Source organism: Capra hircus, chromosome 2, assembly GCF_001704415.2.
Source record: "Capra hircus breed San Clemente chromosome 2, ASM170441v1, whole genome shotgun sequence".
Taxonomy (NCBI): Eukaryota; Metazoa; Chordata; class Mammalia; order Artiodactyla; family Bovidae; genus Capra; species Capra hircus.
Window position 1 is genome coordinate 108,673,142 of NC_030809.1, and position 24,924 is coordinate 108,698,065.

General features: G+C 40.9%; 1 protein-coding gene across 3 annotated transcripts in view; it reads left to right on the forward strand.

Annotated features, from left to right (window-relative positions):
* CERS6 (ceramide synthase 6) overlaps positions 1 to 24,924 on the forward strand; it is a 348,839-nt gene that overhangs the window by 94,955 nt on the left and 228,960 nt on the right. For all 3 annotated transcript variants that reach the window (XM_018064064.1, XM_018064070.1, XM_005676017.3), the window contains exon 3: positions 13,720 to 13,850. In XM_018064064.1, coding sequence (XP_017919553.1) covers positions 13,720 to 13,850 — 131 coding nt within the window. The remainder of the gene's footprint in view (positions 1 to 13,719; positions 13,851 to 24,924) is intronic.

A 24,924-nucleotide genomic window follows, 5' to 3' on the forward strand; every position in this document is an offset into this window, starting at 1 on the left:
TCTGAAATCACTGAATTCCCTCTCTGTTGAGTTTGAGAACTAGCGTTTGACTAGCCTCATGCTTGAAAGCATGGGAAGCTCAGAGGCACTGTGACTGAACTGAGAAGGGGGAAGCCAAACACACGTGGGCATGTTTGAGGCCTGCGTGTTTACTCCCAAGTGGGTGCGAGAAGCTCGGCTGTGAAGCAGTCTGGGCTAGACAGGGAGGGCACTAATTCTATGCCTCAGTCTCACCTGACGTGGAGCAGCATGTATGTCTGACGGTGGGGTGGGACTTTGTGGAGGCGACTGGGGAGAGCTGAGGAATGATTACTGTAGCTGTGAGGAAAAGTGCCCATTTGCTTCCGGAGTTGTCCATATGTTCCAGCAGTTATGATACACAGGCCGACGTGAACAGAAATGGGAACGATGGAGGGGAAAAAGAGCAGTAACATGAAGCCATGAAAAGCGAGGGTCCAGAGAGTTACAAAGTACAGATTCACTGTAAAGAAGATGGGGGAGGAGATGATCGCTCTGCTGAGAGTTAAAGTCCAAACCAGGGTGGAAAGAGGCGAGCACGGGCGAGAGGGAGGATGTAGAGGAAAGATGGTCACCGACTGCCAGCTGGTCTCTCCTGAACAAAAAGAGGAGGAAGAAGACGGAAGTCAGAAACCCTCAAGCTGAGGCCGTGAAAATGCAAGTCACAGCATCCAACTAGCTTATTCTTACTGAAATCTCTCCTTCACTCTTTCATGGAAAAGAAAGGAGAAGCGTAACAGTCTGTGAGAAATACTGTGCGTTTGCGTATTAAATGGTCTGTTTTCCTGTTTTCATTTTTTCTGGGAGAATTTCTCAGGCTTCTAAGATGTGATTTGACCATGTTAAGCAAATTTCATTCCTTTTTTGGTATTTGTGTTGCTAACCATTTTTATTGGTTCTCTCTTGTTGTAAAATAATTAATTCAAATTTTCAAACATGTTTGTTTATTTTACGGTCTACATTTCTGCCAGGATTCTCTAGGGTTTTCCCCTCTATTCTTTTAAAAATGGTATTCTTCTCAGGAAAGAGAAAGAAAGCACACAATGTGTTTTATATCTCTGCTAAGAAGAGTAGAGTGAGTGGGATTTTAGGAAGAAGAGTAGAATAAATGGAATTTTTGTTTTGTGGAATGATTTTAGACTGCCACTTTCTAACCTGAAGGGACTCGTGTGATAGAGTGTTTAAAGGAAGAAAATAGTAGGACGGAAATTGCATTTTTATTTATTAGTTTGTTGCAGCAAACACATTTCCCCCTCTAAAATAGCAGATGTGCAGGGAGTTATAAGGCCTTCCCAGGTGGCTCACGTAAAGAATCTGCTTGCCAATGCAGGAGTTACAGGAGATGCAAGTCTGATCCCTGGGTCAGGAAGATTTCCCGGAAGAGAAAAATGGCAGCCCTCTCTAGTATTCTTGCCTAAAAATTCCAATAAACAGAGGAGCCTGGCAGGCTACAGTCCATGGGGTCACAGAGAGTTGGGCACAACTGAGTGACTAAGCATACACACCCACAGGGAGTTAAAGGTTCGTTTTTTCACATGTGATTACCACATATTTGTATTTACCTTGTGAACTACCCTAAATGCATAAAAATGAGTTTTCTACCCAAATGTTATGCCTCCCTTTAGGAATCCTGCGGTAGATGTTTTATTTCCCTTGCCTTATGTTTATTATGGTTACTAGGGGATTTTTCTCTATAAAGGTAATGAAAGGATTTTGCAGCCAGGTTGACTGCTCTGGAGGATATTTGCTTCTAGCTAATTTTAATGATCATATTCTCTTGGTTTCCAAGGTGATTCTTTTGGAAATTTCTACATGATTAAAGCAGAAGCCTCAGGTTTTGAATTAAATGCAGCCAAGGCTGGAACTGTTTTTCCCTGAATTCTTTGTAGTTCGCCAGTGTTATCTGTGATATGAGAAAGGAACAGATCTGCTGACCAAAATACAAGCAGCAAGATTTGGAGTGTTTGAACAATGATTGTCCAGCATCCTGGCCTTGGCCATGGTTTCAGTTCATCTTTGAAGAAGGGCATGTTTATCATCTATCGAGTGTGAAGGGATATCCCCTAAGAACCCTTAAAATCTATTGCATGCAGGACTGGCTACGTAATTCTTGGAGGCTTGTGCAGAACTGAAAATGCAGGGCCCTTTGTTCAAAAAGCACAAAAAGGTGCCATTAAAGGCATAAAAAGAGAAAGCCTTTTCCTTTCTTGTGTAGTTTGTCTCTCTCTTGACCTGTCAGGATTTTTTCTTTGGTATTTAATGCCATGCCTCTTAGGCATACTCATGAGGCAAGTGAAAACCCTGACAGAAACCCAGGAACCCCACCCTGTGTAATTTAGTGCACACACAGCCCACTAGCTGCTGAGTCCTGTCTCTTTCCAGCTCCTGGGCTAAATGTCTGTCCTTTTCAGGCCAGAGGGAGAAGTTGATACAGGCCTCTCCGCTTTCCGTAGGCCCACTGTCCCAACCCATAGTGGACAGGAGGCCTGCCACTGTCCTGCATTCTCTGCTCCAAGACATCCTAGGCGCCTGGATTGGAGGATCGGAGTGAGCAAGAGGCTTATCCCCACCGAGTCACCCACTAAGTACCTTGGGATGCTGCTAGCCCAGGGCGCAGGTGGCTGAGATACCGTGGGGTGTGAACACCTAATCCCACCCCTTTCCATGTTTGCACCTAGGGCAGCAGTAGTCAGTCAGCAAGAGTGGGAAGGGGAAGCCTGGAGGCCCTGGGGAGCTAGAGGACAGGGAAGTAAGGTACCCAGCCTCATCTGGGGCAGTGACGGGACTGTGTGCGAGCCAAGACTCTGAGCCCCTGACATATGCTTCCCTGTCCCAGTGGACTTCCTATACGAAACACCATCCCCTGAACACAATTATCAAGAATTTCAAGATGGCAGCCATAGAACTGTAAACCGCAAGTGTGAGCCCTTCTGAGTCTGGATTCCTTTGTGAGTTCACTAGTCACATGCCCTGACTGAGCAGTTTTCATCTATGAAATTAGCTGATAAATGTGAACTGCTTCATAGTCTGGCTGTCTTTCCTGTTGAGGTGACATCTGCATGTCTTTTTCACTCTCTTTTTTTCCCCTCTGTAAATCTAAAATTTTGTAAATATCTCAGAGAACCTACCTCTGTTGTAAAATAATTGAAAGTATTGGTTTTTGAGCAGACTTGAGTTGTGTATTAGAGCACTGGCTCTGCTGTTGCAGATATTATGCAACAAGCATAACATTAGCCTTAGGGCTTTGGGCTGTAAGTCAGTTAGTAAGTGAGGGAGCTTTTATTTGGGCCTGGAGGTCTCTCCTTTAATTCACATTAAGAGCACCTGAGGTGTTAAATGTAGATTGCTGCATCTTATTTCTAGAGATTCTGATTCAGTAGATTTGTGATGGGGCTCAAATATCACCAATTATAAATTGTTAGACTCATTCAAATAAATGGCATGATTATGTTTCTTTAGCGACTATTTTGAGTTCATGTTTCTTAACTGATTATATCCAGAGTTATCTGAATGAGATAGATATAAATTAATCAATCATTTTATCTATTTATTTATATATCTTTCTAGCTTTTGGCATATATCTGTGATCGTAACAGCCTCATTTTCTCATCAAAGCAAATATTGAACCATTAAGGGTAAAATATATTTGTCAGCTCTGAAACTAGGTTTTATGATCTAGAGAATTATGAGATTATCATATCATAATCTGCTTTTGGTCTATTTACACTGTATTTTAAAAATTATATGCAGGTTTCTGATTAGTTTTTCCAGATTCTCCTCTTATGCCTATTTTTCTTTTTCTTTTCCATCCTTGTATGTTTGTGTTTATGGAAATTAACCTGGGTATTTCTGGTATAAAAATATTTATGTAAGTCAGAATTATTAATTTTTTTCCTTGGGAGTCTTAAAAGAAGGAAAAGAACTATGGAACAATTATAAAACATGACAATAAAAAATACACAAAAAAAGAAGGAAAATCTCACAATATTTATTTTTTTGCAAACTAAGAGATATATATCTCCAGATTTCAAAATATATATAGAAAGGCTAAATAAAAACAGTTGGGGTTGGGCAGAAGCCAAGAAGGAGGACGTGAAAAGCATGAAGTGTGGATAGAGGACCCTGTGGGAATAGATTTCAGGAAAGCCAGCAAAAATGACATCTCCTAAAGGTAAAATCACTGCGGATGGTGACTGCAGACATGAAATTAAAAGACGCTTCCTCCTTGGAAGCAAAGTTATGACCAACCTAGATAGCATATTCAAAAGCAGAGGCATTACTTTGCCGACTAAGGTCCATCTAGTCAAGGCTGTGGTTTTTCCAGTAGTCATGTATGGCTGTGAGAGTTGGACTGTGAGGAAAGGTGAGCACCGAAGAATTGATGCTTTTGAACTGTGCTGTTGGAGAAGACTCTTGAGAGTCCCTTGGACTGCAAGGAGATCCAACCAGTCCATTCTGAAGGAGACCAGCCCTGGGATTTCTTTGGAAGGAATGATGCTTAAGCTGAAACTCCAGTGCTTTGGCCACCTCATGCGAAGAGTTGACTCATTGGAAAAGACTCTGATGCTGGGAGGGATTGGGGGCAGGAGGAGAAGGGGATGACAGAGGATGAGATGGCTGGATGGCATCACTGACTCGATGGACTTGAGTCTGAGTGAACTCTGGGAGTTGGTGATGGACAGGGAGGCCTGGTGTGCTGTGATTCCTGGGGTCGCAGAGTTGGACATGACTGAGCGACTGAACTGAACTGAAAGGTAAAATCAAAATTCTATCCACTGTTTGCAACACTAGGTATAGCAACAAGGCTAGTAGGTGCCCTTCTAGACTCAGTTTAATTCAAAAAAGTGGAAGAGGTACACAGAAAACTACGGGTGGATGGCACATTTTCAGGAGGCAGTGTTCTTTGGAGGCAAGGGATAGGCTACCCACTCCAGTAATCTTGGGCTTCCCTGGGGGCTCAGATGGTTAACAATCCACCTGCAATGCAGGAAACTTGGGTTTGATCCCTGGATTGGGAAGATCTCCTGAAGAAGGGAATGGCTACCCACTCTAGAATTCTTGCCTGGAGAATTCCATGGACAGAGGAGCCTGGCAGGATACAGTTCTTGGGGTCACGATGAGTCAGACACACCTGAGCAACTTTCAGTTTCACTTTTCTAAACTACAGAAGTACCCTCCCTGCTCCTTATACTACCAGCAGCTGGTCAAGAAAATCCAACTCAGTCAATGATGGGTAATAAAGAAGAAACACACAGAATCAAAGATAAGAAAAAGAATACGTAACATCAGTTACTAACAAAAATTGTCACTGCAACAAGAAGGCCACAGGGCAACTGAAAATTGCAATCAAATATTTTACCTTAGACTTTATTTTTTTTTTAAGCAATAACTCTGTTCAGGAAGACCATAAAAAATGAAATAGAAAACCTAAAGCAAAAAATAGTTGATCAACAAGAAGAGATGCAGTATGAGCTGGTTAGTTCAGGGGAAAAGTACTAAAACTATCACAGAAATGAAGACAAATTTGGAAAGAACACAGGAAACACTAAATGTTGCAGAAATCTCAGTGGGGAACATGGCAGATAGAAATAATAAGCTGAAATAAATGAAATGAAAAAGAGATAAAAATAATTAGATGTATAGAGCAAGCAGATATAGCATCTGTATAATTGGAGTCTCTTAAGGGAAAGTAGTCTACTTTTTTTGTGACCCCATGGGCGGTAGCCTGCCAGGCTCTTCTGTCCATGGAATTTTCCAGGCAAGAATACTGGAGTGGGTAGCCATTCCCTTCTCCAGGGGATCTTCCTGACCCAGGGATCAAGCCTGGGTCTCCTGTATTGCAAGCAGATTATTTACCATCTGAGCTACCAGGGAAGTCTGAGGAAAAACAAAGTAGAATAAATGTGGTAAGAAAATTTTCCTAAAATAAGTGGAGATTTATAATATGTTAATAAAATGCAGTAAAAATAGACCCAAGAAGGTTTACACCAGGACTTATTAAAATATTAGACTTGAAATATAAAAGAAATAATTCTTGGATAGCAAAGCATTACAAGCAAAAAAGCAAAAAAATTACATCATTTGTCTAGGGAAAAATATGCATATGACTTTGGTCATCCCTGTAGCAGTATTGTGTAGGACAACATTTTCCAGGATTTTCAAGGAAAATATGAAGTAAGACTTTTTATGTTTAGGTAAATAGTTTTTATAGTGTACAGGCTAAAGACAAACATACTGAATTTGCAAAAACTGAGAGGAATTGTTCCCATGAGTCCTTTTTTGAAGAAATTTTGTGAGTATTTGGAGAAGGGAATGGCAATTCACTCCAGTATTCTTGCCTGGAGAATTCCACGGACAGAGGAGCCTGGGGAGCTACAGTCTATGGGGTCTCAAAGAGTCAAACATGATTGAGTGACTAACACTTGTAAGTATTAATTTCAGCTGACCAAGAGATTGTTGGGAATATTGATGAGTTTTGAATACATTCAAACTGTAGAACTGAGATAGAAATGTGAGGATTAGGATGACAGAACAGAATGTAAACATTATATGCTCTCACAATGTCGAAATGATACATCTCACAATAACTGAGTTGAAAAAAGGAAGGAAGTGGGAAGTAGAGCAAGTTCATTAACTGCATAAGCTCTAATAGCTGGGAGTCAAAGCTTATCAGTTTAAGCAGCCAAACTGAGTAATAGAAGAATGAGCGTATTTAATAGTACATGAGTAAACTCTGAGAGAGAAAATTACTAATATTAGGTGAAGAAGGGAGAAGAAATATGCTAGTTTTAAATATTGTTCATTTGGAATTTTTATTGACTGGAAACAGAAGAAAAGTCCTATGGTTATGTGGATTACCAGTAGAATAAAAATTACACACACAAAGAAAGGGACATCAGCCATATTGGATTTAATAAAATTAAAAAAATTAAACTATGATAACAGAAAACACAGTTAGTGTGAAGTAAGTATAAATAAGTGCTTCCTAGTGCCTCAGTGGTAAAGAATCCACCTACCAATGCAGGAGGCATGAGTTCGATTCCTGGGTGGGGAAGATCCCCTGGAGAAGGAAACAGCAACCCATTCCAGTATTCTTGCCTGGAGAATCCCCATGGGCAGAGGAGCCTGGTGGGTTACAGTCCATGGGGTCACAAAAGAGTCTGACAAGACTTAGTGACTAACAGTAACAACAAAGTATAAACTTTTATCAATGAATATAAGTGGGTTTACCTCATCTAATACAAATAATTCAGATTTAGGTCACATAGCTTATGAAATTTACCTTTAGATATAAAGTAACTATAGACATTGAAAATAAAAGGATGAGTAAAGGTTTATAGACAAATATAAATAAGAAAGTAGGGTATCTGTTTTTATTTAAAGAAAGAGTTCTGGACCAAAAGGTTGAAATGAAATGAAATATTGGCTTTTTATTGCCAAAGGATATAATTCACAATGAAATTAAAATGGTTATGAATATATATACATTAAATATTTGTGTATCCATATACTGATAGAAAAGAACAAAAGAAAAACTTATTTAATAGTAAAAAATTTTAATTTACATCTGGGTCATGACAGGTCAAAATATGAAACAGAACATATAAAATAAAAAACAATATAGCAACTAATTCTAAAAAGCATAATGAGGGTGATTAAAGAGTACATTTAGAACCCTGTATTCTGAATGTAGAGACTATACTATATTTTCAAGAACATGTTAAATATTTTTAAAAATTAACCTTTAATTATATAAAAATGGTGACAAATTTCTAAAATAAGCACAATTTACTAATACTAGAAATCAGCAAAGCTCTTGTTTTCTTAATTAACTTTTGTGTAAAAATAAAATTTCAGAATATTTAGGAAACAGTGATGAAAGTACTACTTATGTACTATGCCTAAGTAGTACTCATATGAAAACTCATATTCATATATATATACATATATTGTACATATATATAAAACCACTTGCTTAAACATTGGAAAAAGAACAACAAAATGAAGGCAAACAGAAGGAAGAAATTAATAAAGATAAACATAGAAATTGAGTTAGCAAAACTATAGTATGGAAAATTAATCCAGAATTACCTGTCTGTTTAATTTTTTAAAACCAGTCAGCTAACATTTGTGTCCGTGAGTCTGAGTGATCTCTGGGAGTTGGTGATGGACAGGGAAGCCTGGCGTGCTGTGATTCATGGGGTCGCAAAGAGTCGGACACAACTGAGCGACTGAACTGAACTGAACTGATATGATATGTGTATATGTGTCAAAGCTATGGTTTTTCCAGTAGTTATGTATGGATGTGAGAGTTGGACTATTAAAAAAGCTAAGCACCGAAGAATCATGCTTTTAAACTGTGGTGTTGGAGAAGACTCTTGAGAGTCCCTTGAACTGCAAGGAGATCCAATCAGTCCATCCTAAAGGAAATCAGTCCTGAATATTCATTGGAAGGACTGATGCTGAAGCTGAAACTGCAATACTTTGGCCACCTGATGCAAAGAACGGACTCATTTGAAAAGACCCTGATGCTGGGAAAGATTGAAGGCAGGAGGAGAAGGAGACGACAGAGGATGAGATGGTTGGATGGCGTCACCGACACAATGGACATGAGTTTGAGTAAACTCTGGGAGTTGGTGTTGGATAGGGAGGCCTGGTGTACTGCAGTCCATGGGGTTGCAAAGAATCGGACACGACTGAGCGACTGAACTGAACTGAGATGTGTATAAAATAACCCACGACAATGTTATTTATTGCAGCACTGTGTATAGTAGTGGAGGTGTGGAAGCTACCTGAGTGGGCGTTAGTAGTGGAGTGGATAAGTAAATTGTGGCATGTCCATATAGTTCTACGAAAGGAGGGTGTCCCTAATACTGTGATATGGAAATATTCCAGCATATATTGTAAAGTGAAAAACCCAAAGTCCAAAATAATACAGCAACTTTGTGTGAAGGTGTGAGGGGGTGGATATAAGAAGGCATATCCAACTTTGCTTATGTTCAATAAGATAACTTTAAGAAGAAATTGAATAGCCCATTACCTGGTAAGAAGGGGAGAGTAGGAACTGAGAGAATAGGTACAAATTGGAACGTGAAATTTGGGATAATTTTTGTTTTGTGAACCATAGGAATGGTTTACCAATTCAATAGACTTAGAAAATGAATGAAAATTAAAAATGAATTCCTTTAAGAAAATAGTAGAGCCAGGGTATTCTTATTGTCAGTTCAGTTCTCTTCAGTTCAGTCGCTCAGTCATCTCTGACGCTTTGTGACCCCATGAATTGCAGCACGCCAGGCCTCCCTGTCCATCACCAACTCCCGGAGTTCACTCAGACTCACGTTCATTGAGTCAGTGATTCCATCCAGCCATCTCATCCTCTGTCATCCCCTGCCCCCAACCCCTCCCAGCATCAGAGTCTTTTCCAATGAGTCAACTCTTTGCATGAGGTGGCCAAAGTACTGAAGTTTCAGCTTTAGCATCATTCCTTCCAAAGAACACCCAGGGCTGATCTCCTTCAGAATGGACTGGTTGGATCTCCTTGCAGTCCAAGGGACTCTCAAGAGTCTTCTCCAACACCACAGTTCAAAAGCATCAATTCTTTGGCGCTCAGCCTTCTTCACAGTCCAACTCTCACATCCATACATGACCACTGGAAAAACCATGACCTTGACTAGACGGACCTTAGTCAGCAAAGTAATGCCTCTGCTTTTGAATATGCTATCTAGGTTGGTCATAACTTTTCTTCCAAGGAGTAAGCCTCTTTTAATTTCATGGCTGCAGTCACCATCTGCACTGATTTTGGAGCCCCCCAAAATAAAGTCTGACACTGTTTCCACTGTTTCCCCATCTATTTCCCATGAAGTGATGGGACCCGATGCCATGATCTTTGTTTTCTGAATGTTGAGCTTTAAGCCAACTTTTTCACTCTCCTCTTTCACTTTCATCAACAGGCTTTTTAGCTCCTCTTCACTTTCTGCCATAAGGGTGGTGTCATCTGCATATCTGAGGTTATTGATATTTCTCCCGGCAATCTTGATTCCAGCTTGTGTTTCTTCCAGTCCAGCGTTTCTCATGATGTACTCCACATATAAGTTAAATAAGCAGGGTGACAATATACAGCCTTGAGGTACTCCTTTTCCTATTTGGAACCAGTCTGTTGTTCCATGTCCAATTCTAACTGTTGCTTCCTGGCCTGCATACAGATTTCTCAAGAGGCAGGTCAGGTGGTCTGGTATTCCCATCTCTTTCAGAATTTTCCACAGTTTATTGTGATCCACATAGTCCAAGGCTTTGGCATAGTCAATCAAGCAGAACGAGATGTTTTTCTGGAACTCTCTTGCTTTTTCCATGATCCAGAGGATGTTGGCAATTTGATCTCTGGTTCCTCTGCCTTTTCTAAAACCAGCTTGAACATCAGGGAGTTCAAGGTTCACATATTGCTGAAGCCTGGCTTGGAGAATTTTGAGCATTACTTTACTAGCATGTGAGATGAGTGCAGTTGTGTGGTAGTTTGAGCATTCTTTGGTATTGCCTTTCTTTGGAATTGGAATGAAAACTGACCTTTTCCAGTCCTGTGGCCACTGCTGAGTTTTCCAAATTTGCTGGCATATTGAGTGCAGCACTTTCACAGCATCATCTTTCAGGATTTGAAACAGCTCAACTGGAATTCCATCACCTCCGCTAGCTTTGTTCGTAGTGATGTTTTCTAAGGCCCACTTGACTTCACATTCCAAGATGTCTGGCCCTAGATTAGTGATCACATCATCATGATTATCTGGGTCATGAAGATCTTTTTCGTACAGTTCTTCCATGTATTCTTGCCACCTTTTCTTAATATCTTCTGCATCTGTTAGGTCCAGACCATTTCTGTCCTTTATCGAGCCCATCTTTGCATGAAATGTTCCCTTGGTATCTCTAACTTTCTTGATGAGATCTCTAGTCTTTCCCATTCTGTTGTTTTCCTCTATTTCTTTGCATTGATCGCTGAGGAAGGCTTTCTTATCTCTTCTTGCTATTCTTTGGAACTCTGCATTCAGATGCTTATATCTTTCCTTTTCTCCTTTGCTTTTCGCCTCTCTTCTTTTCACAGCTATTTGTAAGGCCTCCCCAGACAGCCATTTTGCTTATTTGCATTTCTTTTCCATGGGGATGGTCTTGGTCCCTGTCTCCTGTACAATGTCATGAACCTCATTCCATAGTTCATCAGGCACTCTGTCTATCAGATCTAGGCTCTTAAATCTATTTCTCACTTCCACTGTATAATCATAAGGGATTTGATTGAGGTCATACCTGAATGGTCTAGCGGTTTTCCCTACTTTCTTCAATTTGAGTCTGAATTTGGTAATAAGGAGTTCATGATCTGAGCCACAGTCAGCTCCTGGTCTTGTTTTTATTGGCTGTATAGAGCTTCTCCATCTTTGGCTGCAAAGAATATAATCAATCTGATTTCGGTGTTGACCATCTGGTGATGTCCATGTATAGAGTCTTCTCTTGTGTTGTTGGAAGAGGGTGTTTGCTATGACCAGTGCATTTTCTTGGCAAAACTCTATTAGTCTTTGCCCTGCTTCATTCTGCATTCCAAGGCCAAATTTGCCTGTTACTCCAGGTGTTTCTTGACTTCCTACTTTTGTATTCCAGTCCCCTATAATGAAAAGGACATCTTTTTTGGGTGTTAGTTCTAAAAGGTCTTGTAGGTCTTCATAAAACCATTCCAACTTCAGTTTGTTCCGCGTTACTGGTTGGGGCATAGACTTGGATTACTGTGATATTGAATGGTTTGCCTTGGAGACAAACAGAGATCATTCTGTCGTTTTTGAAATTGCATCCAAGTACTGTATTTCGGACTCTTTTGTTGACCATGATGGCTACTCCATTTTTTCTGAGGGATTCCTGCCCGCATTAGTAGATATAAAGGTCATCTGAGTTAAATTCACCCATTCCCAGTCCATTTTAGTTCGCTGATTCCTAGAATGTCGACGTTCACCCTTGCCATCTCTAGTTTGACCACTTCCAGTTTGCCTTGATTCATGGACCTGACATTCCAGGTTCCTATGCAATATTGCTCTTTACAGCATCGGACCTTACTTCTATCACCAGTCACATCCACAACTGGGTATTGTTTTTGCTTTGGCTCCATCCCTTCATTCTTTCTGGAGTTATTCTTATTGTAGGCTGTGCATTTTCTCTCTGTCATATTTTTAAATTAAGAGACAGAGGAGAGTATAGCCAGGTATTCTTCTAAGAAAAATACCACAGAGTACATGCCTCACTGCAAGTTAGCAAATAACTTTCACAGACCCAAGCTCAGTACATTTTATAACCTCAGTCATAAGACTAAGGCCATTTGCTGTGTTTCCTGTGTGTCTGACACCTTGAATTTCTTGAGAGGCTTTTAAAAGGTGTCGCATGTACCTTCCACCCTTAGGACTTGAAAGCTGTCGGCCTGTCTTCCTCTACCCCATTTGTGGTTCTGTCTTCTGATTATTAACATCTCCTTAATTATAAAGCAATGGTAGAATAAATAAAGAAGTAGAACTAACTCAGTTTAGTTTTGTTGTATGACAGGTCACCCTCATGTAATTGTTGGCAGGACCAGAAGAGAGGAGGGACAGAACTAATATGTACTGAGATTTGCATACATTTTTGCATTTGGTCCTCAGCACTGTTTAGGTGGATAAGTAATCTTCCTTTGAACAGGTGAGGAAACTGAGGCTCAGAAAGTTCATCAGAACAAGAACTGAACCTATGTCTGTCATCTCCTAATTTTTAGAAATGGGAACGAGAAACAGAGTAATATTATTATTGTTCAGTCACTCAGTCGTGTCCGACTCTTTGCAATCCCATGCAAGATAGCCCACCAGGCTTCTCTGTCCATGGGGATTCCCCAGCAAGAATACTGGAGTGGGTTGCCATGCCCTGCTCCAGGGGATCTTCCCTATCCAGGGATTGAACTGGGGTCTCATACGTTGCAGGCAGATTCTTTACCAGCTGAGCTACCAGGGAAGCCCTCCTGGAATCCGCTCAAACTCAAGTCCGCTGAGTCGATGATGCTATTATATGGTTCTCTTTCTACTTCACCAAGTTTGCATTTTCAGGTAATGCATAGTCATTGTAAAAAATCTGATGGAGTTCTAGTCAAAAGGAAGACCAAGAAAAGAATAGTCAAAATGAATGTATAAAGAAGTGAAGACGGGAAATTGAAGAGGAAGAGAGAGAAAACATGTCTTTTAAGTGGAATTGGTACCTTAGGCTAAAATAGCATATTTGGGGATTATTCCAGGCTTTTTGTCTGTCCTACATTGTTTTGATATTTGATAATTGGCACAGTATTTTCTCCTGAGAAAGTGAAATATTTGAATGAGGTCTTTTGGCCAACTCACCTTTACTTAATTCCTTTCCTGGTAGCTTGGTGGAGCTGGCTTAGCCAGTTGGCCATTTCACTGAGTCTTTGTTGCTGATAAGAAGTACAAGCATTAGAGTGAGATTTATATTTTCAGTGTTGTTTCATAATGAGCGACTTTTCTTGTCCTAAATGGTTGTCTTTGTTCATGCTGCTGATGGAGGGCCTTGGTCCTCAGTATTCAATATAGCCAGCTAAGTAGTGGATAGAAAATACAGGGAAACCAGTTATCTCCAGTATAGACCAGGGCAGATCTGTTTATAGTGAAGATGAAAATGTTTTCCTGGTACCTTGTTTCATAGCATCCTGATGAAAAGAGATTGGAGGGCCTCTCCAAGCAGCTGGACTGGGATGTTCGCAGCATTCAACGCTGGTTCCGACAAAGACGCAACCAGGAGAAACCAAGCACACTGAAGAGGTTCTGCGAGAGCATGTGAGTTGCTCTTTATTTTTTTGAAAGAAAAACCTGTTTAACTTATTCATTTCATCCTTGAGGTGAAAAATAATGGCTTGGTGCAGGCTCCAGCAGGACCCGCCGCCCCCCACCCCCCGCCCCACCCAGCCCCAGCCGCCAAAAGCATGCCTTCTGGTGGGAAAAAGTAGTCCCTGAAAAACTGGGGGATAGTAGTTTGTCAGAATTTGTGATTTCTACATCTGAATGCAGTAAATGAAGTTTGCTTCCTAGTGGAGTTTCAACACAGCAGGCAGATTACAAGGCCTACAGTGGTATTTTCAGTCAACTACCTTTGAAATGCAGCACAAAAAGCCATTACTTTTATATTTTGCATTTTAATAGAGGGGACTTTTATTGTTATGATGTACTTTCCACTGATAAAAGCTGAGATACTAGGATATATTATCAGAGGGTCATGATAATGTCCTGTCTTCCTGGAGTTTTAAGAAATGGCTATATTATATTCTTTGGTGAGTTCAATGAAGCATTGCTTGAAGTGCGGGGTAGACTGAAAGTCTCTTCCATTTCTGAAATGTGAACTTTTTGATGTGTAAATTAGAAGTCAATAAAGCTGTTAAAAATAGTAAAAGGCCTGCAGAGAATTCTTTGAGCACAGTGTTATTTTGAACTAGTAACACTCAAAATCCACATCTGTAGAAAAGTTAGAGAAAAACATATTGAAGCATAAAGCACATCCCCAACAAAGGCAAGATTCTGCCTCGAGACTGGTTGCTCTACGTGGTCTTCATCCTTTGAGATGAGACTGCCTTTGTCTAACAGGGCTTTTCTTTGGGAGCTTTTTCCTGATACCTGGTCCCTTAAACAATAATGCTGTCAGTATAGCTCTTTCCTTTTGGGGTCAAAGTTGCATTTTCAAGTTTAGCTTTCAATTATGCTGAAAAAAGTATGTTAACAATTGCAATCTAAAGCTTAGAGGGAAATGTAATTTTATGGGATAAATGAATGAGAGGCAGAATAATATCATAAATCCTCAGGCTGGACAAATATGGGAAACATAAACAGGGTCTTCAGAAGGTCAGAATATTTATAAAATCTGGACAAACAACCTAGCAGATAGAATATGCAAAGCCCTTCCTATAATTGAACTAGTGGCAGTTTATGGAAGAAGGATTTATGGATCTGGGCTCCTGATCAAAAGCCGGAATAGCTTCCTGGTCTGGTTGTACCACGTGCACAAAGGGCCTGGGCTCCATTTCTGAGCAGCAGGTCTGAGTAGAGGTGAAGAGGGCTTCTGAGGTGGTGCTAGTGGTAAAGAATTGCCTGCCAGTGCAGGAGATGCAAGAGACACAGGTTCGATCCCTGGGTCGGGATTGTCCCCTGGAGTAGGAAATGGCAACCCACTCCAGAAAATTCCATGGGTAGAGAACCCTGGTGCGCTACAGTCCACGGGGTTGCAAAGAGTCAGACACGACTGAGCACCCACACATACAGGGTCTAGGCACATGCCCATGGGGTGAATTCGTGCCATCTTCCTTTCCTTCAACTTCTTTGGGGGCTCAGTGCAATCCCTTTACATTCTATAGAGTCAACACCACTTTCTGTGCCAGGATCACAGGAATCAATCACCTGGATCTTGTTAAAATGCATCTGATTCAGTTGCTCAGTCTGGGATAGCAGCCAAAATTGAATATTTAACAAGTTCCCAGGTGATTCCACTGGTCCGTTGACCACATTTTGAATAGCAAGGCTAAGCAGTGTACCAGTGTCTTCTTCCGGAATTGAGCTCATTTTTATCTGCATTCCACAATTACCTGGATGTTCATAGTTATAATCAGTTAAAACTTTTTAAATGATTACTAGAGACTTGGTAATGTGAAAACACAGTACGGGTGGGTGGTACATACAGTATTGATTAGGATCTCCTCCCTCAAGAAGCTTCATATGGTAGTGTCACAGGAATATCTAAGTATGTGTGGATCCATTATAGACACTAAGAGATTAATGTGTATGTGTTCTATATGCTTGGTATGGACAGCCAGTAAAGACTAAAGGAGAAAGATCAGCTATGGGTTAGGGCATAAATCAGGGTTCCTGGGACTAGAACAGTCTGTACCAGTGGCCTTGACCTCTCCTTTGCTGAACTTTGCTTTGAAACTCTCTTCTTTCTTGACTTCTGAGTGGCCACCAGGTTTTTACTCTTGGCTTTCCAAGGGCCTCTGTTCGCACCATTTGTTCTGCATCTTCACTGGGTCTTTAAAGGGCTACTTCTCCAGATTTGACCTTTATTTTTCTCATTCTACTTCGCTCCCTTCATCAGCATCTTCCAAAGTTATCTGTCCAGTGCAGAGGTTTCTTCTGCAGCATCATTCTGCTGTCTCTCACTGGAAACTCTGATTAGCTTTCATGTCTGACTTCCCTCTTTCTCCAGTCATTTGTCTGCCTCCGTTCTGTTACAGCTGGAAACTCAACCCAATTAGCCACTCCCATTAGCTTCATTCAGTTCAGTTCAGTTCAGTTCAGTCGCTCAGTCGTGTCCGACTCTTTGCGACCCCATGAATCGCAGCATGCCAGGCCTCCTTGTCCATCACCAACTCCTGGAGTTCACTCAGACTCACGTCCATCGAGTCCGTGATGCTATCCAGCCATCTCATCTTCTGTCGTCCCTTCTCCTCCTGCCCCTGATCCCTCCCAGCATCAAAGTCTTTTCCAATGAGTCAACTCTTCGCACGAGGTGGCCAAAGTACTGGAGTTTCAGCTTTAGCATCATTCCCTCCAAAGAAATCCCAGGGCTGATCTCCTTCAGAATGGACTGGTTGGATCTCCTTGCAGTCCAAGGGACTCTCAAGAGTCTTCTCCAACACCACAGTTCAAAAGCATCAATTCTTCGGTGCTCAGCCTTCTTCACAGTCCAACTGTCACATCCATACATGACCACAGGAAAAACCATAGCCTTGACTAGATGGACCTTTTGGAGCCCCCCAAAATAAAGTCTGACGCTGTTTCCACTGTTTCCCCATCTATTTCCCATGAAGTGATAGGACCGGATGCCATGATCTTCGTTTTTTGAATGTTGAGCTTTAAGCCAACTTTTTCACTCTCCACTTTCACTTTCATCAAGAGGCTTTTTAGTTCCTCTTCACTTTCTGCCATGTTCTTTGTAAAGCCAACTGCTATGGCGCTGATCCTAATTCCTCTCCTAGGTCTCTTATGTATCTCATACTTACAGATATTTTGTTTGCTACAAAAAATTACGGTTTCCTAAAATACTACTATCTCCATGATCTTTTGGTTTACAACTTAATGATTTTTCTGTAAGATAAATCTTATAGATAAATCAAGAAGCTCTTGATGAAGGTTAAAGAGGAGAGTGAAAAAGCTGGCATAAAACTCAACATTCAAAAAAATAAGATCATGGCATCCAGTCCCATCACTTCATGGCAAATAGATGGAGAAATAATGAAAACAGTGACAGACTTTATTTTCTTGGGCTCCAAAATCACTGCAGATGGTGACTGTAGCCATGAAATTAAAAGATGCTTGCTCCTTGGAAGAAAAGCTATGACAAACCTAGACAGTTTATTCATTTTTTTTAGACAGTTTGTTCAAAAGCAGAGACATTACTTTGCCAACAAAGGTCTGTATAGTCGTGGTTTTTATAGTCATGTATGGATGTGAGAGTTGGACCATGAAGAAGGCTGAATGCTGAAGAATTGATGCTTTTGAATTGTGGTGCTAGAGAACCTTCTTGAGAGTCCCTTGGACAGCAAGGAGATCAAACCAGTCAATCCTAAAGGAAATCAACCCTGAATATTCATTGGAAAGACTGATGCTGAAGACGAAGCTCCAATATTTTGGCTGCCTGATGTGAAGAGCTGACTCATTAGAAAAGACTCTAATACTGGGAAAGATTGAAAGCAGGAGAAGGGGACAACAGAAGATGAAATGGTTGGATGATATCACTAATTCAATGGACACGAGTTTGAGTAAGCTCCAGGAGATAGTGAAGGACAGGGATGCCTGGCATGCTGTAGTCCATGAAGTCACGAAGAGGCAGACATGGCTGAGCGACTAAACAACAACAATATCTTAGGTTCTTTAATCTGAAAACTAGAGCCTGGCTTTTATTTGTTTGGTATTGGCCACCCAAATGACCCCTTTCCTTCTAGGGGACTGTTTTCACTGCCCATTCCTTGGTCATTCCTGCCTCGGTTTGTGATATGTTCTTGGCATGGAACACCTGCATTCCTCTGCCACACCCTTTTATTCCTGACCCATTCTTCAAACCGCAGGCCTTCTCAGTAATCTGCCTTGACAGTTGGATCTGGAGTAAGCACTAGTTCTGAATTTTCAGAGTTTTTATTGTAAGTACTAGTCATTTAATACTGAATCAACATGCTTTGGAAGGAAAGTTATGACCAACCTAGACAGCATATTAAAAAGCAGAGACATTACTTTGCCAACAAAGGTCCATCTAGTCAAGGCTATGGTTTTTCTAGTGGTCATGTATGGATGTGAGAGTTGGACTATAAAGAAAGCTGAGCACTGAAGAATTGATGCTTTTGAACTGTGGTGTTGGAGAAGACTCTTGAGAGTCCCCTGGACTGCAAGGAGATCCAACCAGTCCATCCTAAAGGAGATCAATCCTGGGTCTTCATTGGAAGGACTGATGTTGAAGCTGAAACTCCAATACTTTGGCCACCTGATGCGAAGAGCTGACTCATTTGAAAAGACCCTGATGCTAGGAAAGATTGAAGGCAGGAGGAGAAGGGGATGACAGAGGATGAGATGGTTGGATGGCATCACTGACTCGATGGACATGGGTTTGGGTGAACTCCGGGAATTGGTGATGGACAGGGAGGCCTGGCATGCTGCGGTTCATGGGTCACAAAGAGTCGGACACGACTGAGTGACTGAACTGAACTGAACAACATGCTTTGTTTATGTGAATATTTAGCTTTTCCTAGCTTGTCTGTATATTTTCACCCTAATTGTATCACATGTGCTCCTTGAGGACACAAGAATTGTACCTTGTTTTTCTCACATTCTTCTCAGCCTTTATTACAACATATAGAGTCTGCTGAATAAGTATTTTTTAAGTGACTGTATGTTATGAAGGCGTTATTTTGGAAGGGTTTGCTGATCTAAGTTGGCATCCTGCCTCCCCAAATGAAGAGTGCCTAATATAGACACCATTTGGCTTAAAATTTGTCTGGGAAAATTACTGAACAGTGAGACAACTTCAAAGACAAGAGTTAAGAGGAAAGATTGAGGTGGCAAAGGAGAACATTGAGACAACACCTTGAGGAATTAAGCAAAATTATATTGGTCTATGTGTGCAGATGTGTATGTCATGGTTATTTGCTCATCAGTATAAAAGATGATCTGGAAAGCTTGTTCTTAATCAGGGATGCACTTCACAGGCACCTGGTGTGCTTTTCAAAATACACACGCCTAGGCCCCGCCTCCGAATGTCTTATTCTGTGTGCTGACCCAAGTGAGGGCCTATCTTGGAAGGAATACCCTGAATACTTATAATAACACATCCCTGGTTAAGAAGCACTAATCTCTGAAAAGAGATGACTGCTTTTCAAAAGCACTAAAATTCAAATTTGCAAGACAGCACAGATTTGGGGCTTGTGGATCTAGGCTCAAATGTGAAGATTCTCTAGTTTTTCTGTTATGTAAGTTATTATTTTAGAAACTATAGAATTCCTTCAGGGGAGCATGCTTCGTCTTTTAGCAGTGTAGAACAGCACTGATATGCATGCGAAACAATGCTGGTAGCCATCTGTTGGCCTGTCCAATTTTTGGCACACCCATTTAGTACAGATGGACTGAATAGAAGTTGTTCTGCGAGTAGTGTGTTGAAACATTGATGTGATTTTTTTTTTCCCTTCATGCTTGATGTCAGTCATCAGCAGCTGTGTAAGTTTTGATGAATATTTCTTCCAGAAGATTTTAAATCCTTATTGGCAACTGAAATAGAGATTTTCAAGAGTGAGTGAACAGTTTATAAAAAGGAGATGACATTTATTCTGAAAGTTTTATTTTTATTGAAAATATTATTTATTTTTATATTATCTTGATATAGCTGTTAGAGGAGGAAGGCAAAGTTTCCATAGCCTCAAACCATGGATCCCTCTGGCTAAAAGCTCTCACTTAGAACCAACAAGTTTCTCCTAAATTGAATTGGGTTGCAGCTTGCTCCATATGGACTCTTGTAAGATGAGGGCCTGAGACTGTCTTTTCTATGTTGTTGCTGCTCAGTCACTAAGTCATGTCCTACTCTTTGCCACCCCATGGACTGCAGCATGCCAGGTTTCTCTGTCCTCCACTATCTCCTGGAGTCTGCTCAAATTCATGTCCTTTGAGTTGGTGATGCTATCCAGCCATCTCATCCTCTGTCATGCCCTTCTCCTTCTGCCTTCAATCTTTCCTGGCATCAGGGTCCTTTCCAGTGAGTTGGCTCTTTGCATCAGGTGGCCAAAGTATTGGAGCTTCGGCTTCAGCAACACTCCTTCCAATAAATATTTAGGATTGATTTCTTTGAGGATTGACTGGTTTGATCTCCTTGTTGTCCAAGGGACTCTCAAGAGTCTTCTCTAGCACCACAATTTGAAAGCATCAATCCTTCAGTCCCCAGCCTTCTTTATGATCCAGCTTTCACATCTGTACATGCCTACTGGAAAAACCATAGTTTTGATTATACAGATTTTTGTCAGCAAAATGATGTCTGTTTTTCAATATGCTGTCTAGGTTTGCCATCACTTTCCTTCCGAGGAACAAGCGTCTATTAATTTCATGGCTGTAGTCACCAACCATCCACAGTGATTTTGGAGCCCAAGAAAACAAAATCGGCCACTGCTTCCATTTTTCCCCTTCTATTTGCCACAGAGTGATGGGACTGGATGCCATGATCTTCATGTTTTGAAAGTTGAGTTTTAAGCCAACTTTTTCCCTCTCCTCTTTCACCCTCATCAAAAGGCTCGTTAGTTCCTCTTCGCTTTCTGCCATGAGAGTGGTATCATCTGCATTATTGAAGTTGTTGATATTTCTTCTGGCAATCTTGATCCCGGCTTGTGATTCATCCAGGCCTGGATTTCACATGATGCACTCTGCATATAAGTTAAATATGGAGAGAGACAAAAATACAGTTTCGAAGCTGTCAGTTATTCCATGTCTGGTTCTAACTGTTGCTTCTTGACCCACATACAGGTTTCTCACGAGACAGGTAAGGTGGTCTGGTACTCCCATCTCTTTAAGAATTTTCCAGTTTGTTGTGATCTGCCCAGTCAAAGGCTTTAGCATAGTTAATGAGGCAGAAACAGATGTTCTTCTGGAATTTCCTTGCTTTCTCTCTGATCTAGTGAATGTTGATAATTTGATCTCTAATTCTTCTGCCTTTTCTAAATCTAGCCTGTTCATCTGGAAGTTCTCAGTTCATGTACTGCTGAAACCTAGCTTGAAGGATTTTGAGCATAACCTTACTAGCATATGAAATCAGTGCAATTGTCTGGTAGTTTGAACATTCTTTGGCATTGCCCTTCTTTGGGACTGGAATGAAAACTGACCTTTTCCAGTCCTGTGGCCACTGCTGAGTTTTTTCAAATTTGCTGACATTTTGAGTGCAGTCTTTTCTTTAGGAATTCCATTTTAGTGTTGGTGCTGATTAAAACTCCCCCAAGTGCTGCCATATGTGGATGCTTCTGTTCAGTGGCAGCACATTGCCCAAAATAGGGAACCTTCTGGCAGCCAGGTAAAGGACGGGCAGAAAGGGTCCCACGAACTGGCCCAGGCAGGGTCCTGCCTACCAGGATGAGCTGCATCCCCCAAGGGAGGATCACTTCCTCTTCCTTGGCTGTGGCTTTCTCAAAAGAGTGCTGTGAAATGAAAGTCCGCTGTGCCCCCCCAAAAAACCCAAAACCTTTTGGAATTGTGACTTTATTTCTGCAAAAGAGTCCCACTGTGATCTTAATTTGTGATTCCCTTGAAGTAAGGATAACTCAACAGTGAGGTAGGAGTGGCCTAACCAGTTGCCCACATGCCACCAGCTCAATCACTATTTTTATTTGCTAGCTGTTTTACTTGGACAAGTTATCGATGCTGTCTTGAGACCTATGGAAGAATGTGGAGCCTAATCATTGATGGGGTTGAGGAGAGGAAATAGGGCTCTAAGGATACAATGAATTGAGATGTATATTCCTTTATTTCAGATCAATCTTTGATCTGAGGAAATTGTGTGGTGAATATATTCAACAAGTTTTCATAACCCAGCCACCTGTTTGCAGAAAAAAAAAATCCGACAACAACTGAATGATTGTAAACTGTTCTAGAATCTTCCATGTATTTTACAGTCTTATGATGGGTGAAATTTTGCCAAAGAGAAAATGTAACTTATTTTCTTTCTCCATCAGATCATGACATGAGCCTCATTTACAAAGTAGCTACCAAAGGTTCCTGAAGATTGATGTAATTTTTAAAGTAAAGAATAAGAAAGTATTATCTTTTAAAGGAATGTCGTCTTTATTTATTTATTTTTTTGGTACTGGGATTTTTGACTGACAAAGCATTGATGCTGATCCTAAGTCTGGAAAAAATTAGTCCTTAAAAAAATTGAAGGACAACCTCATAGTTCTTGAAAAGTACATTGTAGAGTTGTTTTCTTACTGTTGTGATGATTGTTTACCATTAATATACAATAGTCCTTGGATTGATGAACAACTTTTAAAGTATGTAGTTACACATCTAGTTATTGTTCAAATTTGGTTGAGTCAGTGAACGTCTAGATGTTCATGACTATTCTTGACTATTTTAAATGGTTTTAAATTCATGGTTTGTATTCAGGTCAGTTGTAACTTGGAGCAGGGAGCAGCAAATTTTTCCTGTAAATGGAAAGGAAATATTTTTAGCCACATGAACCTTATCACAATACTACTCAGCTATTGTCTCAACAAAAACAGTCAGAGACAAAGCACATGTGCGTGGCTGGGTTCCAATAAAACTTTAATTATGGTACTGAAATGTGAACTTGTCATTTTCACGGGTCATGAAGCATTATTCTTTTTTAAATTTATTTTATTTTTGGCTGCATTGGGTCTTGCTGTGCGAGGGCTTTTCTCTAGTTGCAGCAAGTGGGGACTACTCCTTAGCTGCAGTGCCCAAGCTTCTCCTGGCGGTGGCTTCTCTTGTGGAGCACAGGCTCTCGGGCATGTGGGCTTCAGCTATTGCAAGTACGTGGGTTTAGTAGTTGTGGCTTATGGGGTTAGTTGCCCTGCAGCATGTTGGATCCTCCCAGACCAGGGATTGAACCGGTATCTTCTGCACTGCAAGGCAGATTCTGAACCACTGGACCACCAGGGATGCCCCCGTGGAGCATTATTCTTAACTTTTTTTTCAATCATTAAAGATTTTAAAAACTGTTCTTAACTCATGGGCTCTAGGAAAACAGATGGCAGACTGGATGTGGCCAGCAAGCCATAGTTTGCTAAATCCCTGCTTGAGGATTACAATATTATTAGCAGTTCTGTCAGAGTTTTAGGAAAAAAAAAAATGATATTATAGCTATAGGCATAGTCACCATTGCCCAAAGAGTTGCCATTTAATAGAAGCATTAGAACAGTTCTATAATCAGTGTGTGTGTGTGTGTGTGTTTAGTTGCTCAGTCATGTCTGACTCTTTGCAAACCCCATGGACTAGCCTGCCAGGCTCCTCTGTCCATGGAATTCTCTAGGCAAGAATACTGGAGTGAGTAGCCATTCCCTTCTCCAGGGGATCTTCCAGACCCAGGGGCTGAACCCAGGTTTCCTGCTTTTCAGGCAGATTCTTTACTGTCTGAGCCACCAGGGAAGCCCAGTGCCCATCTTTAATATTTCTGGGGCACAGTGCTTTGATGCTGTACTGTTTCATTAGTCCATCAGACCCTCTTTGAAGCTGTTAGTGTTCTTACGAGAGTGTAACTTTCACTACAGAAATTCTGAAGACTGATGAACTGAACTATATACAGTCTAGTCTTCTGCTGTGAGAAAGCTTTTGAAACTTTTCTCAATTTTTCTGCTCCACACCTACCATCTGTGAAAAGTGAACTCAGCTTTTCCATTTAGATCAAGCCTCTCACATTCCTTGATGGCATATGGCTAGGCCTCTAACTCATATGTACCAGCTAATTAAGGAAAACAGATTTTCACTAAAAATATCAGAGAGGCCACTCTTTGGCCGAGCTGACTGCATCTGAGGTACTGCTGGTCAGTTTCTTTAAATCCTGGATTTCTCAAGGCTCTGTAGTTTTCCCAATAATTTTATTTAACATGGATAGTTATGAAAAGGACAGAGTATATGGAGGAGTAACTGAATTTATTAAGGCTTAATGTTCTTATTTAATTCTTGTCTGCCAGGTTTTGAATCTATATGCCATTTCTTATTGTTGTGTAGTCTATTTTAAAAGTTATTAATATCCAATTTAGAACAAAATAGTGAAAATCATTACAATCAACTTTGATTATAGAGGACATATTCCCTCTATATATGTATATATAATGCTTATTTAAAAATTGGGGAAAAACACTCCAAAGCCTATCACCCAGATATAAACACTTTCACTTTTACTACTTATACAGTATTGTATCGATTTCTCCACACAAATACTCATGCATATATGTATCTGAGCATGATTCCTGCCCTCCTTGAGATTTTTTATAGACCCTGCCTCCTCAGTGTGCCAGAGTCAGTGCCTTCCACTGATTGAGGCTGTGGAAGCATTATGTGTTATGCTTTATCTTCAGTCTCTATGATCATTTACCCCTGAGTGGCAGTTGAGCCACTGTGTTATAACAGGATGTATGCTGCTGCTAAGTCGCTTCAGTCGTGTCCAGCTCTGTGCGACCCCATAGGCAGCAGCCCACCAGGCTCCGCCGTCCCTGGGATTCTCCAGACAAGAACACTGGAGTGGGTTGCCATTTCCTTCTCCAACGCATGAAAGTGAAAAGTGAAAGGGAAGTCGCTCAGTAGTGTCCGAATCTCAGCGACCCCATGGACTGCAGCCTACCAGGCTCCTCCACCCATGGGATTTTCCAGGCAAGAGTACTGGAGTGGGGTG